Source organism: Drosophila ananassae, chromosome 3R (genome assembly GCF_017639315.1).
Source record: "Drosophila ananassae strain 14024-0371.13 chromosome 3R, ASM1763931v2, whole genome shotgun sequence".
Classification (NCBI taxonomy): Eukaryota; Metazoa; Arthropoda; class Insecta; order Diptera; family Drosophilidae; genus Drosophila; species Drosophila ananassae.
In genome coordinates this window covers 14,787,005-14,800,997 of record NC_057930.1, presented here as the reverse complement: position 1 = coordinate 14,800,997, position 13,993 = coordinate 14,787,005, and the positions used below count along the sequence as shown (strand labels likewise).

Genomic DNA, 13,993 nt, shown 5'->3' with positions numbered 1-13,993 from the left:
CTGAGATTTCTAAAAGTTTTGCACCGAAAAAGTTTATAACGGCCTTAAAGATTAAGGCCTCATTAAAGTTGTGGTGTGAATGGGGCCTAAAGCTTCAAGCAGGATAATTAAATGGAATTTCATAGAGATCTGGAATGCTACACCTCTGAACCTTGGATTTATTTAGTAAGTATGGTAAACTTATTTGCTTTTGCTCAAAGGTTCTATTGTAGTTGTTTTCGTCGAGATTTGGAATTTAATTAAGTTTCTACTGCATTTTTAATACACACTTTCAATTGAGTGATATTGCCTTTGTTTTCTGTTGGAGAGTGTAGGAGTGAAACGACTCTATCGGACAGCTGCATCCTTCAAGAACAATTGTGGCAACGAATTCCTAATAAAATATACTATGCACATTCGGCCAGGATGAAGCAAAGCAGATTAGTGGAATGCCAATCTAAGTGAAATTTCATGTTTCATAAGCAATTACGGTGCAGAAGGTGAATAGAAGACGGGGGATTATGGACACTACTCGGTGTGAGTGTGTGTGTATTTTAAGTTAGAATTGACAAACACACTTGAGAATACTTGAAATTTATTTGCTTTTTTTTCTTCAATAAATATATGTATTATAGCTCTGTTGCAATTGACCCAAATCGACTTGACTCCTTCACCAACATACATACGTTTTAATTAACTCGATAGCAGTTGATTGATTGAACTAATCTCCTTCGCAGCTCTAACAGCCACCCCGTTCGAATACGGTTCGTATTCAAGTCATTTTCCAGTCAAGTCAATAAACACATTAAAAGCCATCGCCTTTTCTGCTAAATTTTCTGCATCTTCGGCTCATTGAGCAGATTTTGAGCAGCCAAAGGAGCAAGAGCAGCAAGAGCATCCAGAGCAGCAGGGAATTTATGCACTCAAATCAAGCGAGGCGATAAATTATAGACCCAGTCGATCCTGCAGCTATCCTCCGGGGAGTAACTAAGTCTTCGGCTCGGCGCGTTCGAGTATACACCAGTTTTGAATTACAGGCCCGGCCCCGGGCCCGGCGGCTGTCGGGGATTTATGCGCGCCATTGCCCATAAAAATATTATTCGCAGACTCCAGACCGAATCCTGGTCGAATATCCTTTCGCATCGGCGCCTAATTGTTCACCATCGATTGTATTTCAATATATTCGAGTGTGGAAACTACAACAGCCAGGATACCGAGAGCTACAACTACACCGACGACGTCTGCGATTGGAGCAACAAATTTATTTACTTTCTGGCGCGGTATTTTAATGCATTTTTATTGCGATACTTTTAGCGTCATTTCATTTTCGGCATTCTCCTTTGGCCATGGAATTTTTGTCCCCCTGTCTCTCTGTCTCTCATACCGAGTCCTTTGCTTTGCCTTTGGCACGCTGTAATTTTTGTAATTTTATTCGCTTTTATTTCGTTTTTGTGGCGTTTATTGCATTTCCTTGTGCGTTTAAGGAACCGGATGACCGACCGGAAATTTAATGTGTGGCAACCATTTGAGGCATGCACACACACACACACAAACACCATTCCACACGCATGCAAAACGCTCCTGCCGGGGTCCAAAAGGTCCTGCGGTAGTGGTGGTGAATATTTTCGCCTGCTACTGTAGTCGCTGGGGCAAAATTCATTGCATACTTTTAGGCAGCTGTTAAATGTGCAGCAAATTCACCTCAAAACTGAATACCATCCACGCCCTTCGGATCGAAAATATATATATATATTATTATCCGCATTCAAGTACCTCAACTTTAATTACGCCAACCATCCAACTGGTATTCATCAGCAGTCAGAAGTCGGGAGTCAGAAGTCAGAAGTCAGGAGGCAACCTTGTATCGGAATGCCTCCCGAACGAACGAAGGAGCAAAAATTCCAATTGTAAATTAAATACTTTCCATTAAGTTTTAAGCAAATTTTAATTACAATGCCGTCGCTTCCGCCATTTAACACAAAAACAATTTCCGCCCAGGCATACATATTTTAGATCAAATATTGCAACTGCTGCACGGGATGGGAGCGATGGTGGATGGGGGGGTGGTTAAGAAGTCCTCCCGCATCCAGGATGTGGGTGCTATCGTTTCCTAAATGGTTGTTTTCTATTTTTATTATTTTTTGTTCTTGTAGTATTTTTGCCAGCTCGGTTGGCCGGCTGGGCTGCCATGAAATATGAAAGCCAGTCCGGAGCTACGTGACTTCGGAGTGTCTATTTTTCAAAAAAGAGGTTGAGTGGTAGAGAGGGGCAATTTTGAGGAAAGGGATGCGGGATGGTGTAATGTGTGTGTTCATGTTGCACAAACGCATCCTCTGTTTACTTATTTAACACAATTTTCACATTTCATAATTCAACTCGTAGGGCCAGAATACTAAACTCCGAATACAATATGTGTTTGCGCCACTTGATGGCTGACGTGTGGCGTGTGGGCGTATGGGCGTGGCAGTTGGGATACGCATGCGTAACCTCGCCTCCGGGTATTGATGTCGGTCCCAGCACATTGTCTTTCATTGTTAATGCTAGCCATTTTGCAACTGGTTATTGCCTGCAACTCTGCAGTTTTTCCAGCTGCACTCTGTCCAAATTTTTGTGTATTTTTTTTTTTCGGGGCAACTCATAAGTGCAAATAGCTGTCTGGTTGGCCCGTTGGGGAAGTTCCAAGAGCGAAGCGACAACCTTGAAAAGCACTCAACAAATAAAAAGCTTCACTTCCCGCCCACAACTCTCAGGCAGTCAGCCAACGCCTGCGGCGACAATTATAGTTGCAGATCACGTATCCGCCGTGGTGGCTCACTCGCGGCTCAACTTATGATGCAGCCTAATGCGGCAAAGCTTTTCTACAAACGTTTTTCACCTTGCAACGTTGGGGAGGCTTTTTTTTGGGGAATCTTAAAAATATATAACACATATATAAATGTAACTGAAATGTAAATATATAAAGTTATAGTCTTTTTGTTAATAATTTGATAAAAAGGTCCTTGAAAATCAAGTTTATAGAAGTTTAGACAGGTACAAAGAGGCTTCAACAAGTTTAAGGTAGTTATTATTGTGATTTTCAATGAAAAGTTAAATATTTATTGTGTAATTTATTTTCCCAGTGCACTTAGGATGCATCAGGATGACAGAAATCAAGGCCTTGCTCTCCCCGACTTCTGTATGTGATGGAATTCAACTCTGGATTGGAGTTGATTGATTGCATTAGAAAGGATATCTATCTAAAGGATATCTACAGTCTCTCATTGGAATGTAAATCCTTGTCACACAAATTTAATGGCAGAGAGGTATTTTTAAGAACGTAATTGTTTTCCTCTACAAACATTTATTCTTTTCATCAGTTTTTTGCGTCCTTTGGGTATGTGGACTGGCTATTTGGTCGACAAACTTCCGCTTCTATAAAAGCCCTCGCCAAGGTAATTGTTTAAAAATGGATATTATTCAGTTATGGTGCAGGCACAGAGTGTGGCACAAACACAGGCACTGGCATTGGCACACCTATTTGCAACGCTATGCATATGTATGCTCGGAGCCTTGCTCCGGCGAATGGCCCATAGATCGCCTGTCTAGTCATGTGTGCGCGCTGTCCATGTAAATTTTAAGCAACTCTACAAACTAACAACCGACGCAAATTGCTGCTGTTGCGGTTTATTTTGTGTTGCAAAAATATGCAGTACCCTGCCCTCTGTCTCCTATCCAGTACCCGTGTACCCCGGCATCTGCATTTCCTCCCCGTTGTCTTGGGGCTGAACACAGGGTCGGATTCAGAGAGTATCGTATTCTAAAAATGAATACTTTTATAAATTGTAGTTCTACAAAGACACTGCTTAGTTAAATTTCTTTACAAAAAATATATAAATTAATATAACCTATAAGAATAAAATTATTTGAGAGGCATCTCCGAACGGCACTGGCTTGCTGGCAAGCGGGACAGGGAACTGATTCTAGTGGCGCATTGTTTGGCCTGACTTTTTGCTGCCCGCACCCGGAATGTGTGGCGTTTGCTTGTTGTGATGTGTATGTTGGTTGCCAGGCTTGTTATTTTACCCAAAAGCTGTTAAATTGCTTGAAACAAAGCAGAGGAGTAGGGTACTAGCCATTCACCCCCCTCTCACTTGCTTGGAAAGAAACTGGCGGCAAGGAAAGGGGTGGTCGAGCTACGTCCATGGCTGCTACTGCTACTCTGGCCATAAATATTAAAGCTGGTGTCAAAAGGAATATGTGGTGCGAAATGCTTTGAATGCTGCTTACGGCCACTGGCTGCCACACCATCCAATGAACGTGCGATTCGACAATGAAATAAATGTTTGCCACACACCCTCCGACCTCCCTACCCCCCTTTTGTTGAAGCAAAAACTCCAAGAACGTGCTCGTGGCTGATCCCTTCCGAGATAGTCCCAGCGATAGCATTATAGTTTGAAGTCCTTTCCTGACCCTCCCGCCACATAAATCAAAACAACCGAATGCGTGGACATGTCCTTGCTGAACCATATTTCATGGCCATGGACAATGCCTTGAAAGTTTCCATTTAAGCGGGGGATTAATTAAAATTACAAACTTGCCACTTGCCACTTGCCACTAGCCACCTTTTGGCAATCTAGCCTTCCATGAATATTTTAATCAAAAATCTGTGAAAAAGATTGCATTTTTTTGTTCGGCCACTGTCCAAAGTAAAAGTTTGCGTGGAAAATTATGCAAAAGCCAAGTTTCTTAACAAAGTCTGATAGCTAATAAAAAAAAGGGCTTAAAAAACGGCATGGCTCCTTATTATTTATTGTGTTCAAGGATCTGTTGTAGCGATGTGTTAAGAAATTATTTTTTCCCCATTCCAAGGCGCATTTCACGTCTGACATTGAACCACCAAAAAAAAAAAAAAGGAAAACTACGCGAAAGCCAAAGGAATAGCTTCGCGAAGGATTTTTTATTAAGTTTGGAGCGCTCAAAAGCTTTGCATTTTATCTGGCTGGAGGCCTTTGAGTCCAGGCGAGCCCAACTTTTCGACTATGCAGTACTCCAAGTATCGAGCCCTTCTTATTTGTTATGAAAACTTCAAGAGGACGTAGCACAGGGGCTTATGAAATGCTAAAAAAAAAAGAAGAAAGTCAAGAGGGGGTTACGACAAGTGCAGCTCGAGCTGAGCGTCTATGAAAAGCTTCTCGAGGAAATGGGAATAAAACGGGGAGACTGGAAATGGAACTCGGATCGGGACTCAGGTCTGGGGACAGGGGGACTGGTTACTGTGGCCTGGGGAAAGGGCAAAAAGCCTTTCTCGTACGGCCTCGGTATAAGTTTAGTCCTTCACGGGTGCTACTTATATCCTGCAAGGATGAATGTATGTGTGTGTATGGGTGGTTTTGGTTACCACTACTTATGTAACGGGAAGTTGTTGGCTTCCTAAACGGATATACCGACTTCAAATAGTTTTTTGCTTTTGTACGGCTCATTCTTTTATGCTTCTTTACGAGTTTTCCCGCACTTGGCTCTCCTTTCCTTTCCTTTCTTGTGTTTTTTTTGCAGTTGTTGTGGTTGCACTTTTTGTTAGTTGCTGTTGTTGTTGTTGTTGTTTGCCCTTTTTCCGGATCGGGGCTGAAATTGCGGGCGGAATCGGGATGCGGTGGCACGTGCCAGAGGTGTGCTTGCTGTGTGCTACGGAGTTTTGTGCCCCGGCAATGATGAGTTGTGGAATATTCTTGGGGAGTTGGGCAGCCCGGGGCGATGGTAGAGCTTCTCGACTTTGCAGCCCAGACCGCTGATACGAGAGTATGTGCCGTGTTAACTTGTGTCTACGGTTGCACTCCCAAAAATATAGACTGTCAAGATATTTTATAATATCTTTACAATTTCAGGATACATTTTGTATAACTTACAAAAGAAAATAATTCAATTCTGACTTCAATTGAAAGACAAGACCTCTCCTTCCTTTGGACGCTGATAGTTCTTTGAATAAAAAGATAAAATAATAGTAGTCTCTAGTTTGTTTCAGTGCATAGTTTACTCTTATCTGTGCCAGTGGTCGCTTTGTGGATTCGATATTCTCACAGACTTCGGTGCCGCCCAAGAGTCCGTCCAAGAAGCCAAGGATCCAAGGACTCTGGGCGTTGCTGTTCGGTGTTCAGTTCACTTGCTGCTCTATATTTACTAACAGCCACTTGAAGTTCATCGTTTACAAACATATTTTCACTTTGCCAGCCCCTGGCCTCTAGCTCCTTCCTGGGCTTACTCACCCCCTACCCTGCCAAAGTGCTTATCGCTTTATGATGGGTTCTGTTCCTTTCACTTTGGTTTAGTCCTGTGTTATCCGTTTGCCTGGAGGGAGCGAGGATTTAAGACTCCAACCTGGCCAGTGTGTCTGACTGGCCAGGTAGAGTGCGGTAATTATGAACTTGAATTTCAGCTTCCATTGTTCGACAGCCATTGAGCCATGCTATCTGGGTTAATTGTTTAATTCCGGGTATCGGTAACGGCCAGACCTCACAACTCCTGAGCTGATCCTGAGCTTTAAACAAGCACTCTTTGCTTAATAACTGGATGAGGCCGAAAAAAGTATTTAAAGCGGGAGGAAAGGACTGTCGGTTTGGTGAAATTTGTGAGCTGCATAAATTCATTGCGCTTATTAAGCCACCGCCAACACGCAAGACAAAGCCTCGGAAGTTGGATGGAATGGCATTTGGAATGGGAAATAGGGGCAGGACCAAGGACTGGGAAGGGGAGTAGAGTTACAGCATAATCACACCTGGACCACCTTTCTCTCCTGCATTTTTGCGCCATGGTCGTTGCAGTGCATTTAATCTCGGCAACATTTCCTTTGCCGTCGAGGACGCAGTCCATGACATTTCCTACCCGCAGCCCCTTGCTTCGCTTCCCTCCTGGTTTCCGGCTCCTTTTTTTTTTTGTGTTTGTGTGATGGCTGCAACCCCCCGTCCTGGGCTGCGACAAGCCTTTACTGTTAGCAACGTTGTCGAAAACAAAAATTAGTCCTGGCGTAAAATGGCCAAAGGAAGTGGTAAGTACCTTCCCAACGGACCGGACCGGACCGGGCCGACCGACTGCAGCAACCAACCAACTCTGGCAGTAAAAATTCGTAATGTGCAGCTAATTAAGTTCAAAGCATAGTTCCAGGCGCTCCTCCGGTCTAGTCCACGTGCATTTAGTCCGGTCCGTAACCGCTGGATAGCAGGATGGCTACGACGCGGGATTGGCAGGCCATGGCAGTTGGAGAGGGAGTGGGCTTGGACCCATTTTTGACAGTGACAATCCCCGTTGAAGTTTCGTATGATTGGTCTGAAGTTGGCCTGGCCTGGGCTGGCCGCTTTGTGGCCAGCACATCCTTTATCCTTTATTTTACGCAAATAAAATTGCAAAAATTGATTCCGACCTCAAGGGGGGAGGGAGATGGGAGGACTTTTCTTCTTTGAAACCAAATGAAAATCCAAATCCTTTACTGCGGCGGGCTTAGTGAACACTGTGAGAAATAAATATGAATAAATATTATGAATATTAGCAGATAAACTTCTGAATAGAATCAGTTCTTCAATTTCTTGCCGTAAAGTTTAAACTTAACTGAGAGAGCCTAAGAAATGGCAAAACTCTGCTTCATTTTGTTTTAGTGTACAACTGTAAAGCTTCCTTGTAAGCTGAAAAATTGGTTACCCAAAAGGACTTGTTAAGGGATTGCAATACCCCAAGCCTGGTGGTGTGCAAATGTTTTCCTTGCAAACAACCATACAAATTTAAGGAGAATGCTTTTCCTTTAGACAGGACTCCTGCCACTCCGGGGATGGGTACTTCATTTTACGCCACTTAAAAACAAATACTCGCCGGCGTGCACATTAAATTCATAATTGCATAGATTTTGTCGGCATTAAAAATGCAAAATGCGTCTCGTGACGCAGATGCGGCAGATGGACACCCGAAAACGGGTGGCTGGCTAACTTCATCGGGGGCATTACGAGAGTTTCGTCGCCTTATTTATATGCAAACTGTACCCGGCATCGTACCACCACAATGCAACTAATTGCCACCGCGTGGCAGAGTGGTAGAGTGGCAGAGCGGCGGGCAGATGGAACTGCAGATGGATACCATCGTCGCCGCCGTTTGTAGTGCTGATTAAATACTCGACAACTATACCATCAAGGACCGCTTGATATATATGGGGGCTATGGGGGCTATGGGGGCTCTCCGGCCAGTGATATCTCGACGGATCGCTGCTGTCAGTTTGCCACACTTTTGGACCCACTTGTTGTCGCACAACTAGACAAACATGGAGCCTGCTGGCCATTTTGCATGGAGTGGCCGCAAAACTAAACAGCCAGCACGCAACTGTTTTGAGTTTTCAGTTTCGAGAGCTTTTTGGTCCCCGCCTTATTGCGCCTGGGGGCATGCAACAATATTTGTCGTGCAGTTGATAAAACTGTCCTTAACTCGCAGGTCCTGCCGACTGTCCTGCCGACTGCTCCGGTCCGGGCTCAGATTCCATTCCGGGACAGGGAAGCCAGACCGTTTGCCGCATTGTCGTTTTGTCTGATGAGTTTTTAAGTACAGACAATTACAAACGACAGCCAAAGAGCTACAAATGCAACAAACGCAACGCAATCATGGTCCACCTCCTCCGCCTTCTGCTTCTTGGCCAGCCCAGACAGGATCTGGACAGGACCACGCCCCCATCGCCCTGACTTTATAGCCGCCCTGGGTTTGCGGTTATCACATTCTGCTGGGCAGTTTAGCTGCGTAATTGAATTAAATTTCGTTTTAAAACGTAAAGGGCTTTTGATTCGGTCTGTAGTCCTTGATGGCATTTGCTTCCCCATGAAGTAATTAACATTTGTTTCAATGCCTTGATTCTCGCAGGACACCTGAGGACAAAAACCAGACGGAAAGCGAGTAAATCGAGTAAAGTGCAGGAAAGTTGAAAGCAAACGTTTCTCCGGAAGGGTTTCTACTTTTTCCTTTATCGGGAAACTTAAGAAAATTCATAAGAAATCTGTCAAGCAAATTGAGGAGATTGAGTGGATAAACAGGATTAAGATACAAGTCCTTGATATCATCACATCCCAATGAAAATTTCAAGTGAGCTGTGAAAATTATAAAAAAAAGAAAAAAATGTTAAATAAACAAAAAAAAATGCACTTTTCAGAAAATAATCTAGGATTGTCTGAGGCGTATCTGGGATTCTTTGCTGATAGTAATAGTGTTCAATGGTACCGTGGAATGTCCCAAGTCCAGACCGGAGCCTGCGACCGGCTCCTTCACGCTCTGCGGGACGACATGGAGCAGGAGTCCACTTACCGTGTGCGTCGCTGCATCACCCAGCTGGGACTGCATCCTCTGGTCAAGTCCTCCCATATCAGGGCCATTATGACGATCAGCCAAGGGAATGACCTGGCCTTCCTGTGGTTTCTATGGGAGTCGGCTTACAAGAAGCCACGCACAGACCATGACCCGGAAACGCCGCCCTACTCGGTCAACGAGCAACTGCTTCTATCGGGGATAGCCTACCTGGACATGCCGGCCACCCTCCGGGCCCTGGACTCGCTGCTTCCGCCACCCTCCCATTCAACAAAGTTCGTGCAAAAAACTGAAGCGCGGAAGACCTCGATCAAGGTCCGCCAGCCTAAGAAAAGGGAGTACGCCTCTCCCTACTTCGCCCCACAGGTGAAGCCCCGCCAGTATATACCGCGGGGAAACAATCGACCCTTCTTGCGCAAGTTGCGGTTTCCGGAGTACAAGAAGTATTTGGATGGGTCGGAGAGAGTCCCCAATGAGAACCGCTGGTTCGCCCAATACCAGTTGTGCCCCGCCAAGAGGATAATCAAAAAACTGCTCGAAGATGAGCTCAATAGGCTGACCCTTGATCCCGTCTTGATCGCCAGTGACGGTCAGAAGCAGAGCCCTCTGTGCGAAACCCATCAGTTCCTTGAGGAGGTCGTCAATGCGGAGCGCCAGAAGAATGTCCACAAGGTCCTGCAGCGCTGTCTCTCCCAGCTGGATATTCCGGGGGCGCAGCTGAAGGCTCGTCGGAAGCGCATTGTAAAGCAAATGGAGGAGGATATGGACTATGCTGCAGACAGGATCCGCGGAAACTCTATGAGATTACATTCCCATGTGAAGACTTTTCGTGAATTTAATGAGGAGTGTCTTATGTGCAATCACGATGTCAGTGTGCCAACCGGGAAGATCAACAAAAAGGCAAATCTCTCAATGCTATTGGGTCTCGGACACGAAGCGGTCCCCAAGGTCCATACTTATCCCATGATGACGGATGACCTTCTCAAAGTAATGCTCATCAACAACGATAAGGACCTGGCTAAGACTGGAGACTGTAAGCTCATCCGTGGAGATTGTGTCGGTGTGGTACCCAGAACGATGGATATCGATCAAGATTTGCTGAAGATAAGATCCCGAAGCACCTCAAAGTCCCGTAATAAAGGAAAGAGTAGGTCTAGATCTAGGTCTAAGTCAAGGTCAAGGTCTAGGTCTAAAAAGAAAAAAAAGCCCAAAAGAAAGAAATCCAAAGGTCGTCGCAAGAAGAAGGATGTCGGCCAAGGGATAAGTGGATTTGAAACGCCGGCCAATACCCTTCTCGATGAGGGAATGCCCATAAAAGAAGATCACTTTCCCAAACTAGCCGACCTCATACCCTATTGCAGTAAGACGTTGATGTGCGTGAAGCGGAAAAAAGTACAAGATCCGGATGAGGAGACTTTCGTGACCCGGAACCAGATCCGGGGAGAGCTTGAGTTTGATTACGAAAAAATTTTTAAAGTACCAGGCATTCCGGAGCAACACCTACCTTGGGAGGACGAGCTGCCCGATCTGGAGGACAAGCAGCCCCTGATTGAAAACTGTTGCATTTCCGCCTTGAACGAAGGCAAGATCCAGTTGGGGAAGGAGAGTAACCGGGACGGAAGCCTTCCGCCAGTTTTGAGGGCAGCCGCCAATTGTGCCGTGAACACGTTCCGCGAGTACCTCGACGAGGTGCACCGGGGGACGCGAGCGTCCCCTCAAGGAGACACCCCTGTTGAGCTCATCGATCCGAACAACAAGCAGCAAATCGAGAAGCTATTGAAAGTCGCCCTGGAAGAGCTCTCGCACAATCCCCACTACGTTCTGGCCTCGTTCCCCAATGCCCACAAACTGCCAATGCTGCTCGACTGGGTGGCAGATCGATATGGCAAGACCTTCTCGCGGGAGGAGATGCATGCCCTGGTGAAGGCGGCATTCCGTATCTACGAGAGCATCTACCAGGGCGAGGAGCGAAACCAGCAGAACGCTCTGAAGTTAAAGAAGGAAATGATGGTCCTGAGCAGCTCGGGCTATGTCACCTATCACCGTTTCCACGAATTCGTATGCCAGGCCAAGCGCATGAAGGCCGAATATCATGGAAAGCTAAACCAGTTGGCTTTGGAGCAATCCCGCCTCACCTGGCTGGCTCTGCGCGGCTACTCCCACCTGGGCGGTCACATCAAGGACACCTTCTTTGCCTACATGCCCGCCAGGATGCACGATCTGAAGCGCCAGCACGTTTGGAGATCATCTGATTACCGCGACATGGTCCAACACAGGGTAACATCACAGAGGAGGCGAGCTGCTTGAGATGGAGACGTTGAATTTCAGAATTGGAGAACAGAACACAGCATTGTGATCTGTCTTTAATCCTGCCATTCGGATGCTCCATTATCTTGTGTGTTTTGTTCCGAAAGGGCATCAGATCAGATTTTCAGCCTGCTTTGCGGCTGGGGCGGGGGAGGTCCTTTTGGGAAAAACATTCAATCGAATGGGGAAACATTCGCCATTCGAGGGCAACTACTTATGTAAACCAAACAATGTATAATCCCAATTAAAAATGCTGATGCCCAACTAAAATGGCCGAGCGGACAGCAAATGAATAGCAAACACGACCAAACAGAGGCTTAGTTTCAGATTTTCAGTTATCGCCTGGCCACCAGATTTCAAGTGGCATGCCACCGCTCTCTGCTCCGTGGGTTCGGTGGCTCCGTTGTTGTTGCTCATTAATTAAAAACGGGGCGGGCATAACCCCAGAATGGGCGGGCTAGCACCGTAAAGTGGAAAAAAGGGGGGCAGAAACAACAGGATGAGAGGACCAGGCTGGTGCCATGTAATGGCGGTCCAATGACGCACGTGACACGTGTGGCATGGCACTGACAATTCAAAATCGGCAAAATGACTCGCTGACAGGCAGATGACGACGACAGGCGACAGGACATGGGACGAGGGCTGAAGGACGAAGGATGGGGGAAAACAAACAGGGCAGGATCCCAGAGCCATGGTCGCGGTTTGGCCCTCGGCACTTTGTGTATTGAATCGGTAAAGCATGTGACAGGATTATGATATAAATCATTGCATACTTAATTCCGATCGAATCGAGGCCGCCGCCCTGCCTGTCAGTGTTGTTAGTTTGAATTTAATTCAATTTAATTTCTCATCGTGTTAACTGAATAAAACTGATTATAATGTTTATAAAATATTCGCAATAAAGAGTTTTTAAAGCTTTACTTAACAGGAATCATAAAGATCTTTTAGTTCAAAATTCAACCCATATCTGAATCTTTTGTAATCAATTATTACTAAATCCCGTAACCCAAATATAGAATTCAATAACCCTGTTGGTCCTGTTGGTTACTTTGAATACCAGAATGGGCCTTTGTGGCAAGTGAAATTTCAATCTCATGCAGTTACCCCATGGGCAGATGTTATGTTGCAGGGACAGCTCAAAGCGGGCGGATAATCACCGGCTAATACAATGGATTTTGCGTAGGAGCAGACCCCGGCACCGTTACCGTCACCGGCCCCGTCTTCGCAATACCGAATAATAACCCCCGGAGACGGATCCCCATTGGCAGCGTCATTTCCATGGCCATTATATTCAATTATACGACAATAACGTGGCGCTTAGGGCGCTGCGGTTCACAGGAATTGAAAATAATAATAAAGCGAAGGGACCAGGACGACCAGGACGGCCAGGACGCGGACACGATATGGATAGATAAAAAGTGCAAGCTGGTTTTCAGATGGACGGATGGAGAGAACGGATCCGTGCACAAGGACTTGGGAAAACTATCAGCAAGAAATTATGATTAGCTTTTGGTAAAGTTTCCGACCGCAGTCAGCAGTCAGCTAGGAGGGTACTTGGGAACTTGCCACCGCATACTTTGCGCCACTAAGCCTTCGGACCAAGGACAATGGACGGACAGCGGACCGTCAGTGGAGCGCGAAGAGCGCAAAGGACTCTCGCCTCGGACCTGAGAACAAAAAAGGGAATTTCTGCAAGCGCAACGTTTTAATTTGACTCTTGATTGTTATGCCATTGTTGCCTTGCATTGTGCATTCGGAATTCGGGATTCAGGATTCGGCATCCTGCACTCGCCTTTCCCAATTCTCCATTTTGTGTGGGCGCTTGTGTAATCGCCGCTAATGCGGCCGAAATTGTGCTAAGCGATTTCCACTTCCCGCTCCCCGAACCACTTTGGGGCATGATTTTTTTACCCACACCCCCACCCTTATGGCTCTGCGGACTATTAAGCTCCAGCTGGGTGGACTGGGGATTCTCTGGGGTCTGTAACATTATTTTAAAGCTTAAACGGCCGGGGCAGGCAATCGAAAATAAGGATGCTATTTTTCCAACTTATCGCAGGATTATGAATTGGAGGCATTTGTTCCCGGGCACCGAGATTTCGGCATTTGCATTTGCAACGCAACATTTGTTAAATGTATTGTCGTGTATGTCATTTCACTTAATTATGCCATTTACTTTGCATACAAAGCTGCCATAAGTTTTCCCTCAAAAATCTTGCTCAAATTTGAAACTCCTGACATGCCACCTAACATCCTAGTATCCTGGCATCCTGGGATCTGGACGGAGGCGCAGTTGCCTGCAAAATTTAGCAGAAAAGAACAATTTGTCACAATTATTGCACACAAAATGACAGGCAAATGAAAGCCAAGGAGCTGGAAACAAGCTCCGGGAAAAGTCGACTCCAAG

The 13,993-nt window shown here is 45.8% G+C and overlaps 1 protein-coding gene across 1 annotated transcript; it reads left to right on the top strand.

The window, feature by feature from the left end:
* Window positions 1-9,035: 9,035 nt before the first annotated feature.
* Window positions 9,036-11,856, top strand: LOC6498543. The gene has a single exon (XM_001962995.4). It carries the CDS (start codon window positions 9,094-9,096, stop codon window positions 11,584-11,586), a length of 2,493 nt encoding a protein of 830 aa, XP_001963031.3. The 5' UTR covers window positions 9,036-9,093; the 3' UTR covers window positions 11,587-11,856.
* The last annotated feature ends 2,137 nt before the right edge of the window (window positions 11,857-13,993 follow it).